Source organism: Dasypus novemcinctus, chromosome 12, assembly GCF_030445035.2.
Source record: "Dasypus novemcinctus isolate mDasNov1 chromosome 12, mDasNov1.1.hap2, whole genome shotgun sequence".
In the NCBI taxonomy this organism is placed as follows: Eukaryota; Metazoa; Chordata; class Mammalia; order Cingulata; family Dasypodidae; genus Dasypus; species Dasypus novemcinctus.
The window spans coordinates 98,173,953-98,195,542 of NC_080684.1; the positions used below are offsets into that span (position 1 = coordinate 98,173,953).

The 21,590-nt window shown below is 59.8% G+C and overlaps 1 protein-coding gene across 1 annotated transcript in view; it reads right to left on the bottom strand.

Moving 5' to 3' along the window:
- Positions 1-7,958: 7,958 nt before the first annotated feature.
- BAIAP2L2 (BAR/IMD domain containing adaptor protein 2 like 2) overlaps positions 7,959-21,590 on the bottom strand; it is a 36,139-nt gene continuing 22,507 nt past the window's right edge. The window contains exons 8-14 of the mRNA XM_058308801.2: positions 12,905-13,057; positions 12,488-12,626; positions 11,461-11,680; positions 9,464-9,568; positions 9,034-9,241; positions 8,532-8,575; positions 7,959-8,382 (exon numbers count right to left, since the gene is read on the bottom strand). Coding sequence (XP_058164784.1) covers positions 8,307-8,382; positions 8,532-8,575; positions 9,034-9,241; positions 9,464-9,568; positions 11,461-11,680; positions 12,488-12,626; positions 12,905-13,057 — 945 coding nt within the window. The 3' untranslated portion in view covers positions 7,959-8,306. The remainder of the gene's footprint in view (positions 8,383-8,531; positions 8,576-9,033; positions 9,242-9,463; positions 9,569-11,460; positions 11,681-12,487; positions 12,627-12,904; positions 13,058-21,590) is intronic.

The window sequence follows — 21,590 nt, forward strand, 5'->3', positions numbered from 1 at the left end:
AGACATCGATGACCTCAGCGGCTCGGCAGGACCAGCAGTGTTGGCCCCACTTACAGATGGGGACCTGGGGCTCAGGGAAGTGTCTTGCCACAGGCCACACTGTGTGTAAGGATTTGAGGGGGATTTGAACTCAGATCTGCTAGGCCCAGAGGGCTTGGCTTTTCCAGCTGCCTCCACAGCTGTCCGCTCTGCGGAGTTCTTTTATCTGCCCCCTCACCTTGGACCCTTCATGCTGTGGCTAGGCCTTTATCTGGGGGAGGAGCGAGTCAAGGGTGTGCCAGCTGCTCTACCTGTGCGCTTGTGCCTGGCCCTGGGGAGAGGCCCGGCCCTGGGGAGAGGCCCCGTGAGGCCACCGTGTGGGAGCCACAGGGTGGCCATGGTCCTGCTCGGCCTGGCAGTTCCAGTCCACAGCGAGGTCCTGGTGTAATAATAGTGTCCCTGTGTGGACAGTAAGTGACACGATCACATCCTGAGGATAGGGGGGGCAGGACGTGGGAGAGGGGGCTGAGCATTATCAGCTTTGAGCATGCAGGTCCTGGGCAGAAATCTGAATGGCTTTCTCAGGTGGGACTGAGAGCATGGAGGGAGGGACAGCTGTCACCAGGAGTCCCCATGGGTCCCCTGGGCTGTCAGACCAGGGCAGCACTGCTTGGCGGCCAAGGGCACAGGCTGGCAGCAGTCAGCCTGGGTGCCAGTCGCAGCCTCTGAGCTGGGCTAGCTCCTAACCTCCCTGTGCCTCCCTTCCCTGCCGGAGAGGTGCGGCTGGTTCTGGTGTCCACCTCTTTGGGTGGCTGGGAGGATGGAGTGAGTTAAGGTGTGGGAAGGGCTTAGACCACTGTGTTCGTTAAATAAATAAAAGGCCCTGGGGATGCCACAGACAGCCTGAGTGTCAGTTGGGCATCTGACAAGGGCACCTCTGGGGTCCGGATGGAGAGTGCTGCCCAGCTGCCAGGCCTGTGGGGAAGGGCTGTCACCCATGGGTGGGCACCCCTGCTGTGCACCAGCCCCCTATACTCCAGGCACAGCACTGGGGGGTTGTCCACTCAGCCTCCAGCATGCCAGACACCGGTGCTCCCGACCCATGCCTCCGGGGCCTGTGCTCTTTCTGAAATGGCTCTGGGTCCCTCCCACCCAACAGCCCCCACCCTCCAGCTGCAGTCACTGCCAGCCTCTCACCACCCCAGGAGGATGCCAAGCAGAGAGAAGGCGAGCCCTAGCCCCATCCGAACCTCCCCTGTCTGATACCTGGTTATATGCCCCCCAACCCCCTCCTCGAGTGCTCCCTCCCCAAGTCCTCTCTGAGGACCCAGGGAACCTTCTCAGCCTCCTTCCTCCCCGCCCCCCTATCTCGGGCCAGGCAGAGCCGTGGGTGGAGGCGTGGGAACAAGCTCCTGTTCTGCTTTATGGCTGGCCATCCACAACACGCGTCCCTGAAGGGGAGGCAGAGCCTGGGCATCTGGGGAGTGAGTTCTCCCTAACGTGGGGCCCAGGGGCAGCCACCCCAGACGAGCCTCCCAGGGCACCAGGCCCCGCAGCTGTGGCTCAGAGGGGAAGCCCTTCCCTAAGCCACCCGGCCACCCAGCCTAGCACGCCCCGCACTGCCCGGGCTCGGGGGCCGGCTCCAGCTGCATCCACGTGGGTTCTCAGCACCTGCAGGCTGCCGGGCTCAGTGTCCCCTTCAACCTTGGAGTCCCCTTCGCCCTCAGCATCCTTGGTGTGCTCGGCACCCTGGCTGGCTGGGGTGTCCCATGGGTGATGCAGGCAACCAGTGGTCGGCCATGGCACGGTGAGCCCGGCTAGGATCACCTCGGAGCCAGCCAGGTGGATCAGCTCATATTTCTTAAGCACATTCACCAGGCAGCCTGGGGGTGGGCTTTGGAATGGAGGTAAGGGCCTGCTTGGGGCCCTACCCATAGATAAAGGGTGGCACCCTAGATTTGGTGGGGCACACAAGTGAAAGACATGTCCTGATTCTTATTCTCTGCAGATGTGAAAACGCGGGTTCAAGGAGAACCTATGTGGGTTCTGCAGTTTGAGACCTTAAAAATGTCACTTGCCCTCCCTGAGCCTCAACTTTCTAAGTGCCTTTAGTGGGGGAGGACTTTAGAGTTTACAAGGCACCCCCTCCACCCCAATCCAAGCCCCACAAATGCCCTGTGATGTGCCCAGCTGGGGCTATTTGGGTGGGGGGGGCATTGAGCTCAGCCCTGCTCCTTCCACTTAAACCCGCTGGTCTCCAGGGACCTAGATCAGCACCCACTGCCCCCCCACCCCGGGCCTCCTCCTGTCCTTGCGGGAGGCTCACAGCACCCCAGACTGAACTATCGTTCTATAGGCTGGGATTCAGCACTTGTGGGTTACTCCTGTTTCCTTCTCAGTTTCTCCTTTTCGGGTACATGCACATTATTTCCATACTCAGAAAAAATCTTCATTGCAAATACCCTCCCTCTGGAGCATTCTGGTGTCTGCCCAACCCAGACTGTGTCCCCTTGGTTGACATCTCTGTAGCCTGGGGGCTGGAATCTCTGAGCCAGCTCCCCCCATACCCCCACACCTGCCGTCCTGGTCCCCGCCCAGCCAGCCAGCCCTGTCCCTGACCTTCCCATACTCAGCCCCGTGGTGTCCTCGGCACAATAAATCGCCCTGGTTTCTCCACCTTCTCGCCCCGCACACCTTCTTCCCTGCCCTTTAGATCCACCCCACCTGAACTTGCAGCCTGGAGAAAGGCTGAGCAGCTCACCCCATCGCAGGGGACAGTGTGGCCTGGGTCCCAGCAACGGCAGCTCCCACCTCCCGCTGCTCCATCACGAAACCTGACCTCGGCCCTCTCTCCACCCCACCCCTTTCCAATCTTAGCTCCTGCCTCACCTATACAGAACACCATCCCGAACGTCCTGTCCCTGCTCAGCTTGCCGCCCCTCGGGCCCTGGAGGCTCTCCTCATGCCAGCCCCAGCAGGAGGCTCTCCCTGACCCTGATCATGGGACTTCCTGTTCCCAGTGCCTGAGGGAGGTGACGACTCCTTGTTCTCCCCACCCGCTGACAGCCCCACTCTGCTCTTGGCCTAGGGCTGAGTCCCCGAAGACACTGTCCCTATCCCTGGTCCCCTTCCCTGCTGGGGAGAGTAAGCATCCAGACGCAGTGTTTTAAAAGCGAGGGCGTTTAGCATTAGGCAGTCCTCGGGGATAATTCTGGGACCGCCATTTGTGTGAAGCCTCTGTGCCTCAGTTTCCCCATCTGCAAAAAGAATAAGCATCTGACTTCACAAGGCCTCTGTGAGAACTGGTGAGAGATGGAGGGCCAGCTATCAGAACTGGTTTCTTCTGGGCACCTTTCCTGCCTTTTGTCCTCTACCTGGCGTGGGGACTGAGCTAACAGGCCATGGGGGTGGGGGGTTCACCTCTCGATGGTGGGTCCTTTTCCCGCCGTCTGGCGTGGGGGTAGGCACTTGCCCTGGACGTGAGGCCCTGGGCCATGCACCCCCCCAGGCGCACCAGCAGAGGGCCACCGGGGAGCGCCGCCACCGGGGAGCGCCGCCACCGGGAAGGGCGGCCTCGGGGCAGCACCAGCGCGCCCACGGCCGCCGAGAGCGCCGGGAAGGGCGGCGCCCGCCGTGCCGTAGGAGAGGCCAGGGCGCCGTGGGAGCGCGCGCTGCCCAGGTCCGTGAGCTCGTTGGCCAGCGGGGTCAGATCGAGGGGTAGGTGACGCCAGCCCCCGCGGCGCCGCACGCCGGCCGCGCCACCATGTCCACCAAGCCCACGGTGGACGGCAGGAAGGCGGCGGCGGGCGCGCCCGCGCCCTTGGCGTAGTTCGCCAGTAGGGTGGCGGGCACGAAGGGCCGGAGCGCCACCAGGAGCTCGGTGACGCGCACACTGCCAAGGCGCGGGCGGCACGCACCGCCGGGTCCCGCCGCCAGGGGGCGCCCCTCGCCGCCGCCCCAGGAGCGCCCCCCGCGGTGTCCCCGCGCGGCCGCATGAAGACGCCACACGCGCGGCCGTGCTGCGGGAGGCCGCCTGCGCCTGCCCAAGCTCCCGAGCAGCCCCTGGCTGCGCGGCGACAACGCCGACGGGAACACGGCGCTGCCCGGCGCCGCTCCAAGTACAGTACCCCAGCGTGATGAGCCACGCCGCAAGCTGAGGGCCAGGCCCGGGCCTGCGGGCCGAGAGGCTGTGCCAGGCTCTTCGAGGGTCCCCTCCCAGGCCCTCAGCAGGAGCCAAGGGCGAGCCCCGGATGGGGCGGGCAGAACTCCAAAAAACTGAGCCGAGGAACTTCAGGGACAGTCCCTCTTGGGGAAACGGAGGACAGAAAGTCTCGCACCAAGACTACTGGGCAGGGGAGGGGAGGGGCGGGCGCCCTCACCTCTGAGCACCCGTCATCAGGTACAGCCCCAGGAGGCACGTGGCTAAGGAGCCCAGGAACATGCCAGCAGCCCACCCACCGGCATCACAGGGCAGCAGACAAAGCGGGTGACGGGACAGTGCACGTGGGGCCATCAGGGCAGGGCCACCACCCAGGCCGGACCAAACTCCTCTCCTGTGGGCCCTGTGCTGCAGGCTTTGCACCCCCCATTCCTGGATGGTGACCTTGAAGATCACGCCCTGTTCAGGGACCTGGAGGACAGTGGTTGCCCAAGGTCACACAGCTTGCCTGGACAGACCAAGGAGACAGTGGCCTGTGTCGCACAGGGGAGGGATGTGTCCTGTTCCAGAGGCCCCCAGCCATCCCCCTTCTGCGAACCCAGAGCCCCAAACGGAAGGGGGGGGCAGGCTGAGAATGCCCCCATCTCCCTCCACCCCCCAGGTGGCTGCAACGTGGGGGCGGGGGTGCTTCTTTAACTGTTTCCCCACCTGTGAAGCCAGAGGGTGGGTCTGTGGGGCAGGAATGGAGAGGTGCTGCCTGCTGGCCAAGCCACTGGCCCCCCCTCTGGTGCCGTGCCTCTAATGCCCTCCCTCCTGGTGCCAGGATTTCTGCAGGAAGGCGGGCCTTTCCCTGATGGGGGCGGGGGCAGTGCCTGGAGGTCGGTGCCTCCTGGTGCCTGACCCTGGGCCCCAGTGCGGGCCGTGGGAAGGGGCCTGGGAGGGGCCGCTGGCTGGAGCCATAGAGCTTGGCCGGCATGGTGGAGGCCGGCATGGTGGAGGCCGCCAGGTGGAGGCCGCCAGGTGGAGGCGCCAGGTGGAGGCGCCAGGTGGAGGATGCCAGGTGGAGGCACCAGGTGGAGGCGCCAGGTGGAGGATGCCAGGTGGAGGCACCAGGTGGAGTTGCCAGGTGGAGGCGCCAGGTGGAGGCACCAGGTGGAGGCGCCAGGTGGAGGATGCCAGGTGGAGGGCGCCAGGTGGAGGCGCCAGGTGGAGGCAGCGCCAGATGGAGGGCACCAGGTGGAGGTCACCAGGTGGAGGACGGCAGGTGGAGGCGCCAGGTGGAGGGCGCCAGGTAGAGGTGCCAGGTGGAGGACGGCAGGTGGAGGCGCCAGGTGGAGGGCGCCAGGTGGAGGACGGCAGGTGGAGGTGCCAAGTGGAGAATGGCAGGTGGAGGCACCAGGTGGAGGACAGCAGGTGGAGGCGCCAGGTGGAGGACGGCAGGTGGAGGCGCCAGGTGGAGGCACCAGGTGGAGGCGCCAGGTGGAGGACGGCAGGTGGAGGCGCCAGGTGGAGGCAGCGCCAGGTGGAGGACAGCAGGTGGAGGCGCCAAGTGGAGGACAGCAGGTGGAGGCGCCAGGTGGAGGCACCAGGTGGAGGCACCAGGTGGAGGACGGCAGGTGGAGGCGCCAGGTGGAGGCGGCGCCAGGTGGAGGACAGCAGGTGGAGGCGCCAAGTGGAGGATGGCAGGTGGAGGCGCCAGGTGGAGGCACCAGGTGGAGGCACCAGGTGGAGGCGCCAGGCGGAGGATGGCAGGTGGAGGTGCCAGGTAGAGGCACCAGGTGGAGGCGCCAAGTGGAGGAGGCACCAGGTGGAGGACGGCAGGTGGAGGCACCAGGTGGAGGCACCAGGTGGAGGACAGCAGGTGGAGGCGCCAGGTGGAGGCACCAGGTGGAGGACGGCAGGTGGAGGCGCCAGGTGGAGGCTCCAGGTGGAGGATGGCAGGTGGAGGCGCCAGGTGGAGGACGGCAGGTGGAGGAGCCAGGTGGAGGGTGCCAGGTGGAGGCGCCAGGTGGAGGATGCCAGGCCGTCTCCAGCCGGCGCCGACATGGCACCTGAGCAGGGAAGAAGTTGCTCATGGCCCTGGCAAGCTGGAGGCGGAACCAGTGACCACGAAGCAGGCGCCCAGCACCGCACAGAGCCAGCTGCGCCCAGGGTCCCGCAGCCCGCTGGGGCCGACCACCCATCGCTGCTGCCTCTGCTGGGAGGAGGGTGGGGCGTGAGGTGCCGAAGGAACCGCAGAGGCCCAGGATGGGGAGACGGAGGCACAGGGCTACCCACCAGGGTCTGGAGCCAGGAGAACCTGAAGGAGAAGCTGCACCCAGTCACCCCCGCCAAGGAGCACCCGGAACAGGGGGACTGAGGAGGGGGGATAGCGGTGGGTGGTTCCCACCTGGGACGTGACTTCAGAAAGGCCCCCTTGGGCGGCTCTTCTTCCCCATCAGGCCCTAGCGACAGCAGGAGGGGGGTGCGGGGTGAGCCCCCAGACGTGTGCTGGGGGAGCGGCAATCTCTGGACACACGGAACAGAGGCACAGGCGCCAGCCTGCAAAATGGGCCTGTCTGGGTGCAGTTTATGTCCTTCCTTGGCCTTGGGATATGTTCCTAATTTTTCTGTGATCAGGGATGACTATCATTACTAGAACGTTAGCAAGAAATCATCTAACATGAAAGCACGAGTCTTGTCTCAGAAGCAGCTCATCCCACTCGGCCCCTGGCTTTGCTCTGTGGCTTGGGCAAGCCCACTCCCTGGTGCTAGTTTCCCACCCGTAAAGTGGGTGACTGGTCACCCCCAGGCCTGGGCTGGGCTGGCCAGTGGGAATCTCCAGAGGAGACCTTTGGGGGGGCGCCGAGAGAGGCCTGCCCAAGCCCCTGGTGGCCCCCGCTTCCCAGGCGGAGAAGGGCTCTGCAGGCTCTGGCTCCTAGAGGCTCCCAGGGGCATCCGACCCAGCCGGAGCTGGGGCACCGTGGGGGCTTCCTGGCCAGCCTCCTCCCCTCCCTCAGCACCGGGGTCCCAATGCAGGGGCCCCGTGAGTGCCTGGGACTCTGTGCTCCCCGCGCTGTCCCCAGTCCAGCCTCTGCTTTTGGCCGTCCTCCCATCAGCCCTTGAACTTGGGGGCCCCCCTCACCTGTGCCTGTCTGGAGGGTGTGGGTGCTGAGCCTCACATCTGCGACTGGCAGGGACCCCCTACCCCCAGCTCTTATCCTGACGGGGCTCAGCTCGCGCACTTCACTCCCCGGCGTCCCACCAGCCTCCGGGTCACCGCAAGTCTGGGGCTTAGCATGTTCTCCCAGCCCCACCCCTGCTGGGAGGCTTTGTCCAGGAGGTGAGAAGGGACAAGGCAGCTGACTGTGGCACAGCCAGGCTGGGCCCCCATGGCCGGTCCCGGTCCCACTCCCCGTCCAGGGAGAGCGAGGAGGCCCAGCCCACCTCTGCGGCCTCCAGTGGAGGACACGCAGAGTCCAGCCGGGGTCCCAGCTGGGTGTTGGGACCCCTGGCCCAGCGTGGAGGGACCCCCAGGCCTAATCTCTTGCACTCCTTGCCCACCTCCACCCCAGGCCACATTCCAGAAGGGGCCCTTCAGTCTTGCCCCTGGACAAGGCTAACGAGGCCCTACTAAGCGTACTTGTGTCCAGCTTCTGAGGGCATCGCTGGGGGACCCGGGCCTGGTGGGGGGAGGACTTTAGGGCAAAGGGAAGGAAGGGAAAGGCTGCGAGGGGTCAGGCCCCCCAGGAACGGCCAGGGACGTCCAAGGCCTCCTGGACTCCGTTCACCAGCGGGGGCCTCCAAAACCAACGCCACCCCCAAATCAGCACCACATTCCTGCTGCCAGGTCCACTTCCTTTATTTCTCACCATTTACAAAAGTTAAATGGACGTGGGCGCGGGGGCAAGGGGCTCCTCCCCACGTGGGCAGGGAAGGGGGCGAGAGGTTGAGGGGCAAGAGGGAGGCCCCCCAGGGAGAGTCTGGGGCCCCTGGAAGGCAAGAAGTTGTTCTGCCCCCCAACTCCGCCTGCTCGACTGTGAAGGCCCAGGCCGGCCCCGTCTGGCAGCTCCCCACCAGGGCCAGCTTTGTGGACCTGCTGCTGCTGCTGCTGCCGCCAGCTCTGGGGCGGCCCCTAAGCCGGCGCTGGAGGAGGTTCAGCCTCAGACCCCGGACGGAGGGAGGCGCCTCAGCGGATGAGGGGCGCCGAGCGGTCGTTGGTGATGGTGGGACGCAGCTTCACGGTGGCAAAGGGATTCGTGCCCCTGGTGGGGTGGGGGAGGCTGGGATGAGAGGGGTTCCCACCGGGCTGTGTGCCCAGGGAGGGCTGGTGGGCACCCGAGCCATCTCTCTCCCCCGCCTCCCCGCCAAGCCCTCCTGAGCCCACCCACCCTGGCCCCGCGCAGGGACTCACCGAGGGAAGAGCTCTGGGGGCTGCTGCTCCCAGGCCATGAGTTTCTGCAGTGGGGGGAGAGGAGGGACCGGGTTTGGTGGGAGAGGGGCAACCAGCCCCTGTCCCCCATCGCTCTCCCCTTTCTGGGAGGGCAGAGGCCGGGACCCAAGCACCCCCGCAGGGCTACACTACAGGCCCTGGGACTCTGCAGCCCTGAGTTCTGTGGGTTGCAGATGGGAGAAGCCTCTGGACCAAGGCCCCCCGTTTCAGGCTAACCACTCCCAAGAAGAGGACTGGGGTGACCTCAGGGGAGGCACCCGGCCTGTCCCACCCCAGGGAGGGAAGGCCTTTTCCAGTGATCTGGGCCCAGTGCCTGAGACCAACGCTGCCCCCTGCCCCGCCTCAGACTTGGAGCCCATGCCACCGGTCCTGGCACAGAGGCCAGGGGCCGCCCGGCAGCCAGCCTCTTGCCCCCCTGCCCGCTGGACAACCCCGGGGATGGGGACAGGCTGGGGTGGCTCACCTTGACGTCACTGGCCACCCCCATGCTGCCCATGCTGCTCCGGCGGCTGCCGGGCAAGGGTGTGGGGGCGGGGCTGGGGGCGCGGCTCGGGACCCGGCTCGGCGTGCGCGAGCGGGACTGGCCGTCCCAGTACTCTGAAGGGGCCGTGTTGCTGCCGGGCCGGTCCAGGAGGTCGTCGAGGCTGTGGCTCCCGCGGAGTGGGTAGGACCTGAGCCCCGAGAAAGGAGGGGAGGAGAGAGGGGTCAAGACCCCCAGCAGCCTCCTCCCCTGCACCTGCTGGCTTGGGGGTAGTCCTCGAGGAGGCAGAGGGATGGACACAATGACCTTCCCAAATGAATGGGTTCTCCAGGGGCCAAAGGGGGCGGGTTCACACAGGACGGCCACCACCGAAGCCCACCCTGCCCCTGGCCCACCCCTGGCCACCAAGTACCTGGAAGGTAGCTCATTCTTAGGGGTCATAGGGGTCATGGAGGTCACAGGGTTCAAGGGCACCTCCTCCAGAGGCTTCACATAGGCCTCGGGGAACCAGCCGCTCCTGCAGGGTGCAAGCAGAGGGTCCTTAGCAGCGCCCGGAACAACGCTCCACGACGGCTCTGCCGGGGGCCGCCAAGTGCCACGCTGCTGGCGCCAGGCCTTGCCCGGAGGGCTTGGTGGACGCGGATTCACTGAATCTGCCCCGGCGTTCAAGGCCTTGCAGTCTGGCCCTCACCCACCTGTCCAACCTCAGGTTGGCACCGTGGGAAGGAGGAAGAGGAGGCCCGAGAATGACAGGTAGTGACCGGAACGCACTGCCTCCCTGCCAGGCACACAGTGAGCAGGTCACAGGCCCTGAGCCCCAGAAGCTCCCAGACCGGTGCGGAGACAGAAGCTCCAACAGATGACCTCAAGGCAGTGAGCTGAGGCTGGGGGCAGCCCGGAGGCGGTTCCTGGCGCCGAGTCCAGTGCTCTTCCCACGGCAGCCAGCTGCTTCCCTCGACCCCGGCCCTCTGGCTCTGGGCGCCCCCATTCACCACTGCCCACAGCCTGCTTCTGCTCCTGGAGTCTTTGTGGGGATGGGAGGCTCATTACTGCACCTTTGGAGTGGCCGGGTTTGGGGACGGACAGGCACCACAACCAATATTCCTTAAACTTTTCAGATGCCACAAACCTATCAGGTTCTTGCAGAGCACCTGGGAAAACGTTCTCCCAACAGCCCCATCGACGACATCCTCACCTAAAGGTAACGGAAGCTACTTCAACTCAACTGACAGGATCAAACCGTTTCAGCCCGTTTCACTTCCGTTTTCACCATCAAGTTCCTACTGATGCTACTGCTTGGCATCATTTAATCAGATCCCCAGGAAGCTTGCTCTACCCCTGCCACCGGGACTTCTGGGCGGCGCCATGCTGCCCTCTGCAAAGCGGGCGCCCCTGAGGTGGGTGCTTCCTCCATTAAGTTCTCAGTCATCTCTACCCGCCCACCCTTCCACTCACGATCCCTGTGGTCACCTGCCCACTCACCCATCTATCCACACACCTGTGCACCTAACTGGGAACCCACCACGCAGCACCCACCCACTCACCCATCCATCATCCATGCGGGCAGCCAGCCCCTGGAACACCCATCCACCCTGGATCCACTAATCCATCCGTCCTCCTACCCACCCACCCATCGGCCCACTTGCATACTTCCCCGTTCACCTATGCCCGCACCCCACTCTCACGCCTCCCCCTACATGCACAAGCACCCCCCACCCCCCACCCACCATCCACTAAGCTACATGACCACAGGTCCAGCCAAGGGCCTGCTCGTGCAGCCGCCGGTTCCTCCAACACTGCTTTCATGCATTCGTGCCCCTGACATCTCCCCCACTCACTCCTTGCCTCCCAGGGCACGAGCAGGAGTGAGCACCACCTGCTCCCGTTCACTGCTCTGACCCAGCAGGCTCCTACCTTCCCTTTTTCTCCTGCAGAAAGGGCGATTCCGGCTTGCTGCCTTTTTCTGGCTGCCGAGCCCTGCTCTCCTCCAGACGTGCCACATACTTCCCTATTTCCCCTCCAGCCCCGGTTCAGTTCTTTAGGGATTTCCAGTGAGCGTGACTGCAAGGAGCTGGGCACATTTTAGCCTGTGAGGTCCCCAGGAGCTCCCCCCACCCCCCTTCCCCAATCATGTCCCCATTCCTCAGGCTGGCCCTCTCAAGCCCTGGGGGCAGAGCCGCCCCTCCCTCACAGTGCCAGGCGCACAGGAGGTGATCGAGGCACAGGATCCTGCACTGAGCACCGCCATCCTCCACTGGCCACCCTATCCTGATTGACTCTTCCAGAGCCACTAGGAGGGATGAGGAAACAGGCTGGGGCAAGGACAGTTACCTGAGGCCCCAGCGGGAGGCCAGGGGAGCCTCGGGGAACTCCTCCCACCCCACCTTGCTCCCCGAGGCTCCCACTCACGCGGACGAGCCCTCCAGCCTGCCGTAGAGCCAGCCATTCTGGGCCTCGGGCACTAGCACCTCGACGACGTCTCCGGCCGAGAAGCGCAGCAGCGTGTGGTTGGCGCCCTCTGAGTGCGAGACCAGGGCGCGCACTTTCCTGGAGCCGCCGCCCCCGCCGCCCGGGTACTCGCTGGAGGAGTTGGCGCGCGAGCGCTGGGTGCTGCTGGTGTAGAGCGAGGCTGCCGGTGGGGGGCGGGGAGTGCAGCGGCACATGGGTGGGCAGGCCTCCCTGGGGTCTGCCCTCGCCCCCTGTGCTGCGGCGGCACGTGGGTGGGCACGTCTCCCCGGGGTCTGCCCTCGCCCCCTGTGCTGCTGCGGCAAGTGGGTGGGCACGTCTCCCCGGGGTCTGCCCTCGCCCCCTGTGCTGCGGCGCCATGTGGGTGGGCACGTCTCCCCGGGGTCTGCCCTCGCCCCCTGTGCTGCGGCGCCATGTGGGTGGGCACGTCTCCCCGGGGTCTGCCCTCGCCCCCTGTGCTGCGGCGGCACGTGGGTGGGCACGTCTCCCCGGGGTCTGCCCTCGCCCCCTGTGCTGCCGCCCCACGTGGGTGGGCACGTCTCCCCGGGGTCTGCCCTCGCCCCCTGTGCTGCTGCGGCAAGTGGGTGGGCACGTCTCCCCGGGGTCTGCCCTCGCCCCCTGTGCTGCGGCGCCATGTGGGTGGGCACGTCTCCCCGGGGTCTGCCCTCGCCTCCTGTGCTGCTGCGGCAAGTGGGTGGGCACGTCTCCCCGGGGTCTGCCCTCGCCCCCTGTGCTGCGGCGCCATGTGGGTGGGCACGTCTCCCCGGGGTCTGCCCTCGCCCCCTGTGCTGCGGCGGCACGTGGGTGGGCACGTCTCCCCGGGGTCTGCCCTCGCCCCCTGTGCTGCCGCCCCACGTGGGTGGGCACGTCTCCCCGGGGTCTGCCTCCCTCCGCCGCTGCAGCACCACCCCAGGTCCCTGGCCGGGCCCGCGGGGCGCCTCCCTCCGCCCCCGGGCCCGGGGGCACTCACAGGCAGATGGTGTCCTGGGCAGGGACTGGCGGTCAGGCTCGAGCTGGGCCGCGGACCGCGCCTCGGCGGGCTCGGGGCCGTAGGAGCCCGGGCCGTGCAGGCTGCGTGGGGAGCTGAACTCTCCCAGAGGCCTTGGGGGCTGCGAGGCGAGACGGGCAGGGGAGGGTGGGGGGCGGGGGCCGCCGCGCCCTAGCCCAGCCCCCACCCCCAGTCCCAGGCGTCGGCGTAGGGGTTCTCCGGCCACCACGGGGGCGCCGAGGCCGCGCCGGGCCGGGAGGGTGGCCTGAGGGGTGCTCTGTAGAACGAGGCCCTGGGCGGCAGGAGGCTCCAGGCGGGGGCCCTCAGGCCCCAGGGCCCCGCGGGGAATGCGGGGGGCGGCGGGGGCGCGAACGGCGGCGGGGGCGCCCAGGGCCTCACCATGTCCAGGCGGGTGGGCGTCAGGCGGCCCGAGGGGTAGGGCGGCCCCAGCGAGGGGCCCAGGAGGCCCGGGGAGTGGGCGCGGGCCGAGCCGCGGCTGGCCTCCGACTGCTCCTTCCACAGCAGCACGCGGTTCTGGAGCGTCCCCCGGGCCTGGCGGGGCGTGGGGCACAGGCGTCAGGCAGAGCCGAGCAGCTCCCAGAATCCTGGGGACCCTCAAATGGCTTCCTAGACCCGGGGATTGGGGTCCTGCACGCTCAGGACAATGGAATGTTCCAGCCAAAAGGAGTCAGCAGGCTGCTGCGGAGTCCCCAGTTGTCCACCAGGCCCCTCTCAGCTCTGGGGGCTTTGGGGCTAGACCCCAGGCCTGGCCACTCAAGACCGTCCATCCTCCTGGCTCCAGTCATGCTCAGGGCTGGTAATTATCTGAAAACTGTGACCAGAGAATCCAGTCCCAGGACTTATCCTGGAACTATCTGGAAAAACACACCTTTCTCACCCACACAGGGCTTGCGAAATAGGTAGAGTGTAGCCAACACAGGAAACTAAAGCTGAGAAACAGTGTGACACATTTCTGAAGATAACGTTTGGGCTCCTGGATCCAGCTATACCTGAAACCCTTGAACTTTTCAGTAACTAAAGTAATAAATGTCTTTTCTGTTTGATGTCAGTTTGAGCTAGTTTTCTAAGAGATCTTTCAAATACAGTTTTACAGTCTACCTAAGTGTCTCTTTTCTAGTATCTTCCACACATGGGCATTTACCTCAGCTTGAATAATTTCAAGGACAGGACCTCAGCAGCTGACCACATAGTCCCTGCCATATTGTGGGGAGGGGATTTACATGTTGGACCTGCTATGTTCTCCAGCTATAAAGGCTTCCCCCTTTTCCATCCAAACCTTCCTCTCCCCAAGGCCTCCCACTAATCGCTCACCTTATAAATAACATGTTTCTCTTTATTGCTCACTTACTCTAAGTCAGGCCCTCTGTTAAATGATTTACTTACATTTTCCTTTTCGATTCTCACAACGGCCCCGGGAGGTAGGTATTATTATCTACACTTTACTGAAAAGGACACTGAGGGTCAGAGAAGTTAAGTGACTGGCTCAGGGTACCACAGCTAGCAGGTACTAGTTTGTCTTTGAAGAAGCCTCCTGTGACAGCCCCTTTCAGTGATTTCTTCCTTGAGTTGGCCCAGCTGCTAAGAACATTGTAGAGAGCTCAGGAAGAGTTATGGATGGAGCCGTGGCTCCCACAAAGACCCGCTCAAGTCCTAACCTGGTCCTGTGGACGTGAACCCATCTTTGAAGATGTCATTGGTTAGGGTGAGAACAAACTGAGCCAGGGTGGGCCTTAGTCCCATATGGCTGGAGTCCTTGTAAGCAGAGGAAGTGTGGACACAGAGGGAGAGAGGAGGCAGGCAGGAAGAGAGGTGGTCGTGGGACGAGGCAGGACTCGAGTACGCTTTGCCGGCGAGCCACCGACAGAACGCTACAGATTTCAGAGAAAGCCTGATCCTGCTGAGGCCTCGATTTGGGTCTTCTAGCCTGCAAACTGAGATAATAAATTCTTGTATTTGTTCCAGCCAGCCCTGGCAAACTAAGACAGGTAGCAATAATAGAGAGGCCCGGAGCCTCACGCCCAGCTCATCACTACAGCAATAACTTAGCCGGAGAGCACAAGGACAAACCCCAAGGCATCTGCGCACTGGTCTCACGGCGTAGGCCGGGTTGTTAGGTTCTGCAGGCCACATTTTAAGAGGAACTTTGTCCGATTGGAGAACATTCAATGGAGAGCCGTGGCCAGGACACAGGAGTTCTGGGAGGAATGACCACAGCTCCAATCCCCAGCCTGGACAGGGCTCAGGGCCACGTCATTGCAGGCTTCCCTCTGCCCTCATCCCAGGCAGTTCCACCAGTGATGAGGAAGATATACTGGATGGGGTTTTAAAACCAGAGGAGACCCTGGAAGAATTTTAAAAATATATATTTATGGAGTGGGAAAGGCCTCTCTAAGTATGACATGATACCCATAAGCTATACAAAAAATTGACACATTTGACTAAAATGAGTTTTTTAAACATGGTAAAACCTGCCATAAGCAAAGTCAAATGATAAACTGGTAGAAATGCAACTTATCACCAAGAAAGGACTAATTTTAGTGCCATATAAAGAGACCCTACAAAAAATAAGAAAAATGGCAAAAGACACTGACAAGTCAGAGTAAAAGGAATCAATGAGAATGAATCATGAAAAAAATGCCAACCTCACTACTGTTGGCGGTTGACTGGGCAGGACACAGACAAAAAGGAGTTTCCTTCCAAAGAATATGGAGAGAGCCAATAAGCCCTGAAAAGATGCTAAACATCATTAGTCAATAGGAAAATGCAAATCAAAACTACAGTGAGTTACCTCTTCCTACCGTCCAGGAGGGCTATAATCAAAAAAGGAGATAAGAAGCGTTGGTGAGGACGGGGAGAACCCGAACCTCGTTTCAGCTGGCGCTGCTTGTGGGCACGGGAACGGGCGCAGCAGCTCTGGACGGCAGTCTCGCAGCATCTCAGCGAAGCAGAGGAGACCCAGGAATTCCGCTCCCAGGTAGACACCCAAGAGAAATTAAAGCACGTGTGCACCGAGAAACTTGGCACGTTCATAGCAGCGTTATTCGTGACAGCCAAAAACTCAAACTAGCCCTAACGGCCCTCAACTGATGCGCAGATAAAACGTGGTCTCTCCATTATTTGGCAGTAAAAAGGAATTAAGTTCTGATACATGTTACGCTGTGAATGGAGAACACTTTAAGTGAAGGAAGCTAGTCACAAAGGACCACATATTGCAAGGTTCCATTATCTGCAATGTCTGAACAGGCAAATCTATAGAGACAGAAAGTGGATCAGTGGTTGCCAGGGCCCGGGGGGTGACGGGGGAATTGGAGGATGATGACTAAGGGGTAAGTTTCTTTCTGAGGTAATGAAAATGTTCTAAAATTGATTGTGGTAAGACAAATAAAAGAAATAAAACAAAAACAAAATTGTGGTGATGTTTGTACCAGTCTGTGTGTATACTAAAACCCACTGTTGTGTACACTTTAATTGGGTGAATTGTATGGTATGTTAATTCTATCTCAACACAGTGGTTAAGGGAAGCGGGTGTGGCTCAAGCGATTAGGCTCCTGCCTACCATATGGGAGGTCCAAGGTTCAATTCCAGAGGCCTCCTGGTGAGGGCAAGCTGGCCTGTGCAGTGAGCTGACCCGAGCAGAGAACTGACCCGAGTGGAGAGCTGGCATAGCAAGGTGATGCAAGAAATGAGACACAGAGGAGAGACAGTAAGAGATGCAGGGACCAGGGAGCTGAGGAGCACAAGAGCTCGAGCACCTCTCTCCCACTCCAGAAGGCCCCAGGATTGGTTCCCAGTGCCGCCTAAAGAGAAGACAGGAGACACAGAAAAACGCACAGTGAATGGACAGAGAACAGACAACAGGTGTGTGTGGGGGTGGCAAATAAATCTTTTTTTGAAAAAAAATAAATAATAAAGTGGTTAAAAATACAATCCTCCCAGGAGAATCAAAAGAGGGCTGAGCCTGGGGCCTGGGACTGGGTGGTATTGGGTGATTTGTCAGCCTGAGATGGGATCAGGGACTGGGGCCATCTCCACCCCCTGCCCAACATCCCAGAGTTCCAGGACTCAGGTAGGAGACTTAGGGAAGGGCCTGGAAGACTTAGGGAGGGCCACGAACCCTGTGCCCAGGAAGCAGGAGGCAGCTGCTGGCTGCTGGGAGCCCTGCCAGCAGCACAGACAGGTGTCCTGAACAGCGGTGGTTTTTTCCAAAGATTTATTTATTTATTTATTTCTCCCTCCCCTTTCCTGCCCCACCCCCCATTGTCTGCTCTCTGTGTCCAATCACTGTCCTTCTGTGTCTGCTTGTGTTCTCATTAGGCTGCTCCAGGAACCACTCCTGGGACCTTCCTGAGTGGGAGAGAGGCGATCATTCTCTTGCACCATCTCAGCTCCCTGGTCTGCTGCATCTCTTATTATTTCTCATCTGTGTCTCTTTTTGTTGTGTCATCTTGCTGTGCCAGCTCTCCGCATGGGCCAGCTCTCCTGAGCATACTCCACGCAGGCCAGCACTCCCCGTGGGCCAGCTCGCCACACAGGCCAGCTTGCCTTCACCAGGAGGCTCTGGGCATCGAACCCTGGACCTCCTATATGGTAGACGGGAGCCCAGTTGTTTGAGCCACATCCACTTCCTGTGAATAGCAGTATCTGTTTTTATCTTTGGAGGGACGGGGCAGAACCAAATCTTATGGGGCTCCTTCTTAGGCCAGGCTCCATCTTGCGTGGACTTTGTGAGGTGGGGATTATTTCCCCCACTTTAGAGGTATGGAAATGATGCCTAGAGAAATGAAATCATTCATTGTGTGTCGTGTGGCTAGAAATTGGTAGGCCTAGAATTTGAAGCTAAGTCAAAGGTGGTTGGGAAACAGAAGAAGCCAAAGAAATAGGAAGCGATGGAAAGAGCAGTGAGGCTGGGGGTGGGGGCGAGGCTGAAGGGGTCTGCTGAGGAAAGGAAGGGGGAAACTGGGGGCAGGCTGGACCCTGCTGGGGCTCAGAGCGAGGCCGACAGGAGCCTCAGGGGTCTGCTCTCTCTCAGGTACAAAACAGAGCCAGGCCTGGCATGTCCTCCAGCCTCAAAAGTATTTGTTGAATAATTGAATGAATGAACAAATGACAGTGGAAACGTGCAGGGACAGAGCCCTAAATTTATAGGGGAATGGTGGGAAGATGGCCCCAATGTCCCTGACCTCTCTTCCTTCAGATCCCATCTGCCTCCTCTTCAGAGGGGGTGAACAGCCAGGCAGCAGCTCAGCATGCCCAGAGGTCGATTATGAGATTTTAGCCCCTTCCAGGTGGACACAGTCTAGTGGGCACACGTCGGGTGAGGGGATGGCGTCTTTGTGAAAAGTAAAGAGTGCTCCTTCCTCCAGGCAATCACAGTCCTCACCAGTGTTCAGCTTGGAGGGCAGAGTGCAGATTGGATTTCAGCTCCCACTCTCAACCAGGTAGCTTTGTGCAGTGCCCACCTTGCACAACCTGCCCTAGCAGCCCTGTCTGCAGCTATTCTCTGCTATAGAATCCCTATCTCTGAGGCTGCAACTGGGAGGCCTGGGCAAGAGTGAGATCCTCCGTGGGCCACAGCAGAGGTCTGGTCTCTGGAAAGTTAGACGAGGCAGTCCACTGTGGTAGAAGTTGCTCCACTCCCCCACCTCCACATTTCCTGGCCCCACTGCCTGAGTCCCTTGTAGCTCAACCTACCCAGAGAGAGAACAGGACCATGAAGAGGCAAAGGAGAGAAGGCACCTAAGGGGCTCTGGCGCCAGGCGGGAGAACCTGGCAGACTGCAGCAGTTTGATATAATTGATGAATTCAAAAAAGGAATACTGGATTATGCTTGTGATCTGATCTGTACCTGGGCATGATTGAGTTATGATTAGGGCTTTAATTGGGCCATGTCATTAGGGCGTTGAGTCCCTGCCCCTTGGTGGTGGGGACTCAAAGATAAAATGCACGGCAGAGGACAGAGTTGAGGGGGCTTTTAATGTTGGAGTTTTGATGTTGGAGTTCGATGCTGAGGACTTAAGCTGGAGCCCTGGGAAATCAGCACACAGAGGAAAGAGAAGCCAGCACCAGGAAGGAAGGAACCTTGAACCCAGAGGAAAGCAAGCCCCAGGAACGTAGGAACCAGGAAGCCTGAGCCCTCACAGCCACCGGCAGTCATCTTGCTCCAAGTAGACTTTGGTGAGGGAAGTAACTTATGCTTTATGGCCTGGTATCTGTAAGCTCCTGCCCCAAATAAACATCCTTTATGAGAACCAACCAATTTCTGGTATTTTGCATCAGCACCCCTTTGGCTGACTAATACACAGACCAACACCACCAACTGGGAGAAGGATGTGACAAGCTTAAAGAAAATGTGAAAAGGCACTCACTGCTTTTTGAGATTTCTGGGATGATGGCAGACTAGAAAGAAAGGGAACTCTCTTCTCCTCCAGAAAAATAGTTAGAGGACAGGCTGAAATGGCCTGGAAAAAGATCTTCTAGGGTTTAGGACACCAGGTGAAGGCAGGACCCTGCCCAGAAGAGAGACGAACAAAGGAGGGGAATCCTGACAGCAAAACTCCAACCAGGCATTGAACTGAGAGGGCTGTCAAGAGCGCCTTCTGCTTACAGACCAAGGAAGTGCATTGGAGAAAATTAAAAATGAGAGGATTTTTCTGTTCCAGCCTTTATAGCCTCCCTCCCCAAGGCCCTAGGAAGCAGGTCTGCAACCCATAACTGGGTCCAGAGCCCGTTTTGAGCAACTAACAGGGACAATCCTAATGATCCAGGTCAAACCAAGAATCAAAGAGCAGCAGTAACATACAGCTTCCCGCTACTAAGACCCCATGAAAGAGAAAGAAATTGAGCATCTGAGTAAATTACATCCTAATCAGATGCTGAGACATCAGCAAAAAATTACGAGCTATACTAAGAAAATGGAAGACATGGCCCAAGAAAAGAAATATATCAAAGCCCCAGAAGAGATGCAGGATTTGAGACAACTAATTAACGAGATGCACACAAATTTCCAAAATCAAATTAATGAGTTGAAGGACAACATGGCTAAAGAGATAAATGACATCAGCAAGAAATTGAATGAGCACAAAGAAGAATTTGAAATTCGGAATAGAAAAGGGAATGAAAGACACAATAGGTAATATCAAAACACATTAGAGGCGGCGGACTTGGCCCAGTGGTTAGGGCGTCCGTCTACCACATGGGAGGTCCGCGGTTCAAACCCCGGGCCTCCTTATCCCTTGTGCAGCTGGCCCACGCACAGTGCTGATGCGCGCAAGGAGTGCCCTGCCACGCAGGGGTGTCCCCACATAGGGGAGCCCCATGCACAAGGAGTGCGCCCCGTAAGGAAAGCCGGCCAGCAGGAAAGAAAGTGCAGCCTGCCCAGGAATGGCGCTGCACCCATGGAGAGCTGACACAGCAAGATGATGCAACAAAAAGAAACACAGATTCCCGTGCCGCTGAGAACAACAGAAGGCGGACAGAGAAGATGCAGCAAATAGACTCAGAGAACAGACAACTGGTGGTGGTGGTGGGGGGTAGAGAGAAATAAGTAAATAAATAAATAAATCTTTAATAAAAAACAACACATTAGAGGCATACAACAGCAGACACAAAATGATAGAAGAAAGAATAAGTGATACAGAAGACAGAACAGCTGAAATTGAAGAGAGAAAAGAATGGAAGAAATTGAGCAGGGGCTCAGGGAGTTGAATGACAACATGCAACACAATAACATCTATATCATGGGAGTTCCAGAAGGAGAAGAGAAGGGAAAAGGGGCAGAAAGAGCATTTGAGGAAATAATAGCTGAAAATTCTCCAACTCTCATGAAAGAAACAAACTTACATGTCCAAGAAGTGCACCATACCCCAATCAGAATAAATCCAAATAGACTTACTCCAAGACATGTGGGAGGAAGGGCGCCCGGCTTGCCACAGTAGCAAACGGTGCGGCAAGAAGTGATACCGCCTCTGCCCACTGGGCCTAGATAAGGTGACCACGCCTGACTAGGCCTTTGCTGCTAACGGCTGGCCGGCGCTGCCCTCCCCCTTTTTATCTCCCGCCTAGCCCAACATCCGGCCAGCTCTCACTCCCCCTTTCCCCTCCCCTATTCCAAACCTCTCCGCCAGCCCTCTGCCTAGCAACTGCTTACAATCACCTATCAGGAAGCAGTACCCGCACCTATCAAATCCCTCCACGCAGTCCCTAACCCTATAAAGCTATGTCCCCTTCCGCAATAAACTGGACTTGCGTACCAGACCTGGTCTCCGCGGCATTCTTTCTCCCCTTGCCGCGCGTCCTCCACGCCTGAGAGCCCCTCTGAGGCTGTCTGCCGCAGCCTCAGACGCCTTTGCGGCCAGCTGACCCCTCCAAACCCCCCCGTCAGCGTCGGGGTGCAAGCCGCCCCAGCCGCAACTGGCGCCCCAACGTGGTGGCAGTTCAAGTCCGGTCCGACGTGACCGCTGCCTCACCCCCGTGGGACCTTGCTCCCACCCCTTCGCCGCACTCTCAAGGTAAGGACCCCCGTTATCGGCCCCCGGCAGAAAAATGGGCGGGCGTCTATCTTCCCGCCAAGCGCCGCAAGTCAGAGCACTTGCTGGCCTACTAGCCTGCCACCAATGTAAAGTTTCGGGCAGGCAACTCCAGGCTTACTGGGATCTACTGGTCCCCTTCAACCCCTGGCTTTCTACTGCCAATCTCTCGGACCCTGATACCTATCTGAAATTGGCCCCGCCTATCAACAAGTCCAGCCACAAGCCCGAAAATCCACACAAGCTTATAAGGCAATCAACTCTGTTCCAGCAAACGCCCACCCCTGTTCACAACTCCTCAAGCTCCCTACTATCTACATGACAATGTATCTCTGGGCTAGTGAAGGCTGATATAATTAATCCACTGGTATGAGAGAAAAACGTGGCAACATTGGTGTTCTGTTTTATTTCCATGCTAATTCTAATTGGACTTCTTTAACCAAGATATTAAAATTAGTACAAAAATTTTATCAAGGTTTAAAAAGAAATTTTCAGTTTTAAATCAATAATTATCTCCAGAACTTCAAGTCTCACTATAG